The 6,884-nt window shown below is 37.6% G+C and overlaps 1 protein-coding gene across 1 annotated transcript; it reads left to right on the forward strand.

Annotated features, from left to right (window-relative positions):
* Positions 1-3,497: 3,497 nt before the first annotated feature.
* Positions 3,498-4,067, forward strand: LOC107136250 (keratin-associated protein 13-1-like). The gene has a single exon (XM_015478433.1). It carries the CDS (start codon positions 3,543-3,545, stop codon positions 4,065-4,067), a length of 525 nt encoding a protein of 174 aa, XP_015333919.1. The 5' UTR covers positions 3,498-3,542.
* The last annotated feature ends 2,817 nt before the right edge of the window (positions 4,068-6,884 follow it).

Consider the following 6,884-nt stretch of genomic DNA (forward strand, 5'->3'; position numbering starts at 1 on the left):
AGCCTGAGTTTCTAACACTGTCATTTTTATACCACATGCATCTGCTTTCTACTGGATCACAATGCAGTTTAAAACTCACCTCAAGGTTTTATACCATTTTGCCTTTTATTCCAGTGTCATCCTTCCAGAGGCTACCTTACTTATTTCCATCTGTTTTGTTATCTATGGTGTTCAAAAGGACATGCCACCCTCAGTAGCAGCTGTGAGTGCTTTACCTATCACCCATGGGGAATCATTTGTATACACTGAAGACTGGTTTTATAGAGCATCTGTAAAATTCTGCCTTCGATCTTTTTCACTTCTCAAAAGCATGCTGCACTCTTACAAGGGATCCTCCACTAGGCCTGAACTCCAGTGGAACAGTCCCAGAGTGACAGCTGGAGTAATAATGCATCCTGTCTGTGCTCCTTCTATTCCTTGTTACATTTTCCCTCTCCATTTAGGTGTTTACCTGGATAACCTGCCAAATAAAGAATGTATATTGAATCCAAGTTTTCAATATTTGGGGGGAGGACTATGTATTAAAAAACATATTTGGATGCTTCATCAGTATGTTTATTTTGGACAACTTTCAGTGTGTCTCCTCCTTATAAAATTTTTATAAAATGATTCCTGGAGAAAAATCCCAATAATATATTAAAGAAGAAGTCTGCTTTAGTATTGCACATGGCAGATTTAAGGAAAATATCTATGGTACCTTTCTCCAATTTATGTACTTTTGAGAATAGAGAATTCAAAAGTCATCTAACAACAACAACAACAATAAATTATATCTTGTGGCAATTTGTAATAGAATAAGCGATTAACAATGATTTTATGTAAAAGTTGGCTTGTGTTTATCAAAGTCATAAAGTAAGTGATTGATAAAAGTAAGATCTCCAGTATGTGAGGAACATGGTAATTTTGAGAAGAGAAGTAGTTGGGAAGCAAAAGCTGTATCTTTCAACTATGGATGAAGTTCAGCTAGAAGCACACTGCCAGTATCAAAAGCATTTTAACTGTAGACTGATGATGAGAAATTATAAACAAAACATCAGAAGCCTCTGTGTGCATAAGTCCAATTCATACAATTTAAGTGAAATAGTCCAACGTTTAATGATTAAGTTAAAAATGATACCTGTATTACTAAGAACAAGCAATAAAACTTTTGAGATGAATTTAGTTCAAAGCTGGGGCATTTATAAATTATCCTTAAATTTAACTTAATATGGGCAAAGTTTTAAAGATTTAGACATAAAGCGAAGGGAAGAATATCTCTTTCCCATTCACTGATTCAGAGAAACATCCTTGAATAAGGAGTAAGAGTAACTAAAGAACAATTAATAAATCCTCCAGTTTTGAACTATAAATGTATGGTCCCCTTCTAACTCTTAAGTATTTTTTGGTTGTTTGTTTTTCTGGGGTACCAGAGATTGAACCCTGGGGGTACTTAGCCACTGAGCCACATCCCCAGCCCTTTTTAAAAATATATTTTATTTAGAGACAGGGTCTTGCTGAATTGTTTATGGCCTCATTAAGTGGCCGAGGCTGGCTTTGAACTTGCAATCCTCCTGCCTCCTAAGCCCTTGGGAATACAGGGATATGCCACTGCACCTGGTTTAACTCTTAAATTTTACTGCACCTTGTTTAACTCTTAAATTTTATCTTCAAAGTTATTAAAAATAGTTATATTTGAAACAACACCAAAAAAAAAACATGAGAGAGGAACAACATCTGCAATATCATATTGATAGGACACTTAACCTTGCTGAGGCACAAAATAAGAAGACATGAATTCTGGTTTTAAAGAATAAAAACTAAAGGATTCACAGAAAAGCTACTTGAATTAAGGGTATTACCTTCTTCTATCATTCCGATTCCTTCTAGAAAGTCTGTATTATGTTACTTTTTAAAATTGCAATACATTTGCCATTTCTTACATTATTACTGTAACTTCATTAGATTATATTAGAAAATATAATAGTATATGTTGCCACCAATACAGCAGTATACATTTTTTAGTCCTGAATATAATTTAACTAGTTTTGTCTTAACATTTTTTTTTTTGTACAAGGGATTGAACTCAGGGAGATTTAACCACTAAGGTATATCCCCAGCCCTTATTTTTTAAAATATTTTTATTTTGAGACAGGGCTTCCGCAGTTAGTCAAGGCCTCACAAAGTTGTTGAAGCAGGCCTTGAACTTGTGATCTTTCTGTCTTAGCCTCCCCAGCCACTGGGGCTACAGGTGTGAGCCACCATGCCTGGCTATAATGCAGAATATTTTTAAGTGAACATAGAAAATAGCTGATTATATTCTGGGAATATGATAAATCAAACTTTTTTTTTCCCCTCAGCTTTGGATCTAAGAGCTCACCAGAAGCAAACCAACTAGTCAACAAACAATAAAAATAATAAGCCAAATATGAAAAACAAAAGATTAAATCAAATTTCAACACAGAAAAATTAAAATAGGCAAATGGAGGTAGGGTTGATAAAGAGGAAAAGCAAATGAGAGAGATATTTATAAACACTGCAGAGGGAAAAATAACTGGGGTAGAAAGAAACTTCATGATTAGACAGGACAAGGCAGGGTAGTTCCTGCTAAGGAAGGGGTAGGGAGTCATAGGAAACCTGTACTGTGGAATGATGGAGACATTCTAAGGATTACAAGCCCTGGATAATTAAAGATCTAGAGGGTAGCCATATCAAAATTCCTAAAATATACTAATTTTGAAAATTTTTGATTTGTAAAGAAAATTGGACAAGATAAATTATAGTTTGAGAGTGCAACACAAAAATAAACATCTGAAATTCTTGAGCCTTCTCTTTGTTCCTCCATTGGTAATTTTCTCCCCCTATCAAAAAAGTGGCTTTCAGCTACTTGGGAATGAACCCAGACTGATCCCCTGGGGCTGTTTCAATGGATACCTTTGGTGTCCACTTGTCCCTAAAAACATGGCAAGGTCTTTCTCCTAGTCTCTTTGTTTTACCTGTTTTCTGGCTCTCTTCATTGAATGAGAGACAGACTGTGACTTCGTACTTAGTGTGATACTGTTTTGTGACCGACATAATAAAGTACCACAGAGGAATAATGGACAATGGGAAAATGATCCAGGTGAGTACTGATCTATTATTTCAAAAGAAAATTAATGTTCTCTTTCTCTAATCTTAGAAAATCATCCACCAGTAAAGCCAAATGTAGACAAAGAGGAAGCATGTAAAAGAGAAGCAGGAAGTTCTTCCCTTGCTGAGATGGAACAGGCAATAATATAAAACAGTCATAGCATTTCTGACATAGGAATAGTTCCTTGGCTTTCCCTGTAACAACAGAATCATAGCACCATAAATGCACTATGAGGAAAACTATTCAAATGCAACAGCAATTACAAAGAGATCACTGAGTTACACATTTGTGAATGAGGGAACACAAATATGTAAAAGATGACCTGTTGGGTACCACACCTACTGCAGAGAGTATATAAATGCCTCTGTCCAGAAGGGGACATTAAAACTCAGCATCTTCTCAGTTCCACTCAGCTGAGCTCCCATCTCCTCTCAACATGTCCTCCAGCTGCTGCTCTGGAAACTTCTCCTCCCGCTCCCTTGGGGGCTCCCTGCACTTCCCAAGCTCCTGTGGCTCTTCCTACCCCAGCAACCTGTTCTACAGCACTGACCTGTGCTATCCCAGCACCTGCCAGCTGGGCTCCTCTCTCTACAGGGGCAGTCAGGAGACCTGCTGTGAGCCCACCAGCTGCCAGACGTCCTGTGTGGTGTCCAGCCCCTGCCAGCCTTCCTGCTATGGCCAGAGGACATCCACACTCTGCAGGCCCTGCCAGAGGACCTATGCTGGATCTCTGGGCTTTGGGTCCAACAGCTGCCACTCCCTGGGCTATGGATCTAGAAGCTGCTACTCACTGGGCTGTGGATCCAGTGGCTTCAGATCCCTGAATTATGGTGTCTCTGGCTTCCCTTTTCTGGGTTACAGATCCAGTTTCTGCAACCCAATTTCTTTTCTTTCTAGAAGCTACCAGTCTTCTTGTTACAGACCAGCCTGTGGATCTGGCATCTATAGATTCACTTGCTAAGTGCCTGCATTCTGAACCTGTAGATTAAAGTCTACTTTGAGCAGCATTATTTTCATTCTTGTCACCTGCTCCTTTTATTCTTCTATTGACAACTTCTTGCCTCTTCAATTTCTAGCAAACTCTCAAGTTCATGAGGATCTTTCCAATTGAATGTTAATAATGCTGTATATTATCTGGCTTTCATCCAAAACAGTTGAAAATGAAAATTTTAATTTAATAAATGTACGAAATCTGACATCTAAATACATTGTTCGCATGATTATTTCTTGCAAGGAGCTTTTTCATTCAAGGATTTGGGAGATTTAAATACAGATTATTCTGACTTGAAACTGGGTTTTTGGAACATATAATTTGATAAATGTTAGAAAATTTTGTTGCCATTTGATAAATTCCCTTGTAGGAATAATTGTTTCTTGGAAGATCACTATTTACATGTGCAAACCAATCCGAGCAGCAATGAGAATTGCTGCTGATTCTCATTGCCTGAGAATGAAGGAGATTCATTTTTGCAGATATAAGAAAATAAATAGTACATAAACTAGAAATATGGACAACAATAATAGTGTGTAATATATAAGGTGAGATGTACACATAGACAGAATCTTATGTATGGTTGGTATATGAAAATAGATTTTTCAGTCAAGGGAAAATGAGCTTTAAGCAAATTTCAGGATAGACACTTTGGTCTTAGCTGATTTAAATGCCAGGACTCCTGCCTACCACTGTTGAGATCTTCCTAAACCTCATCTCTGACCATGTACAAGGAGAATCAAGGATCCTATGAGGTACAGGTAAGCTCCTGATGCTTCTCCAAGGCTCAGTTTCCTTCAAGCTAAGAGTCCTACACCTGAGCCCCATTGAATTACCATTTTCATTCATTAGTCGTAGTCTGTATTCAAAGCAGAGTTAAAATCCAAGATCTGGGTTTAGTTTATTTGTCACAAGACCCTAAAAAGCACGTATGACAGTCCATGGAAACAACCAAAGAGGAAAATCTCAGAAAGTCACATTTTTTGCATGATTTCATGATGAACAGTTGGGATGCAATCCTGCAGGCACTTTCTTGAAGAACGTGCAATGACTTTTTAAATTGTTCACTCCAGCATATGATCAACAGGGAGAAACACTTCTTCATCAGCTTCTATCTTTCATTGGTTGATCATTGCCTAAGGCATATATTCTCCTTGATCCTCATTTTTGTGAGCGTGAGGAATCACAGTGGACTCTCTGGTTTTCTTAGAGTGACTTTTGAGGTATTTGGGGACAGTCAAACAAGTGTTGCCTATGCTTGCAGGAGATGCTATTCATGCAAAAGTGCCTGAAGCCTCAATAAAATTGTTTGACATGGCTATGCCTAGGATCATCGTGAGAGCATGCAATATGGCAGGAAATAATTCGAAACATACAATTTTAACTTAACATTCAATCATTCCCATGAGAGAGACCGATTATATTCTATAGATATTTGCATATACAAAGGAAAGGAGACTAAAAATGTATTTGAAACTCGGCCAAAGTTTTAGATCAAAGACTCTGAATTCTAAAAGGAATCATGTTTTGTGATTCTTTCCTGAATTTTTTTTGTGAATATATAAATCTTAGATTAACCAAGGAGTCTTTTGTACTTCTGACACTGTGACAATTATTTCAACAGAATAGATTTAATCTACTACTCCATCTATTTGATTAGCCTCACAAGTAGTATCCATAATAGAGTAAAATTAAAAATAAATTTAGATTAATTAAAAGAGCATCAATGATGTTAAACCAATTTATTTATTTATTTATTTATTTTTATTAGTTGTTCAAAACATTACAAAGTTCTTGACATATCATATTTCATACATTTGATTCAAGTGGATTATGAACTCCCATTTTTACCCTATATACATAATGCAGATTCACATCGGTTACACATCCACTTTTTTACCTACTGCCATACTAGTGTATGTTGTATTCTGCTGCCTTTCCTAACCTCTACTATCCCCCCTCCCTTCCCCTTCCCTCCCCTCCCATCCCCTCCCTTCCCGTCTTCTCTCCCTATCCCATCTACTGTAATTCATTTCTCTCTCGTGTTTTTTCCCCCTTCCCCCTCACTTCCTCTTATATGTAATTTTGTGTAACAATGAGGGTCTCCTTCCTTTACCATGCAATTTCCCTTCTCTCTCTCTTTCCCTCCCACCTCTCATCCCTCTTTAGTGGTGATCTTCTCATGCTCTTCCTCTCTATTCTGTTCTTAGTTGCTCTCCTTATATCAAAGAAGACATTTGGCATTTATTTTTTAGGGATTGGCTAGCTTCAACTTAGCATAATCTGCTCTAGTGCCATCCATTTTCCTGCAAATTCCATGATTTTGTCATTTTTTAGTGCAGTGTAATACTCCATTGTGTATAAATGCCACATTTTTTTTATCCACTTCATCTATTGAAGGGCATCTAGGTTGGTTCCACAGTCTAGCTATTGTGAATTGTGCTGCTATGAACATTGTTGTAGCTGTGTCCCTATATCAAGCTCTTTTAAGGTCTTTAGGGAATAGTCCAAGAAGGGGAATAGCTAGGTCAAATGGTGGTTCCATTCCCAGCTTTCCAATGAATCTCCATACTGCTTTCCAAATTGGCCGCACCAATTTGCAGTCCCACCAGCAATGTACAAGTGTACCCTTTCCCCCACATCCTCGCCAGCACTTGTTGTTGTTTGACTTCATAATGGCTTCCAATCTCACTGGAGTGAGATAGTATCTTAGGGTGGTTTTGATTTGCATTTCTCTGACTGCTAGAGATGGTGAGCATTTTTTCATGTACTTGTTGATTGATTGTA

The sequence above is a fragment of the Marmota marmota genome, unplaced genomic scaffold (assembly GCF_001458135.2).
Source record: "Marmota marmota marmota unplaced genomic scaffold, marMar, whole genome shotgun sequence".
NCBI lineage: Eukaryota > Metazoa > Chordata > Mammalia > Rodentia > Sciuridae > Marmota > Marmota marmota.

Bases quoted from the DNA above. Each gene is read 5' to 3' on its own strand.
- LOC107136250 (XM_015478433.1), top strand. From the start codon at position 3,543: ATGTCCTCCAGCTGCTGCTCTGGAAACTTCTCCTCCCGCTCCCTTGGG.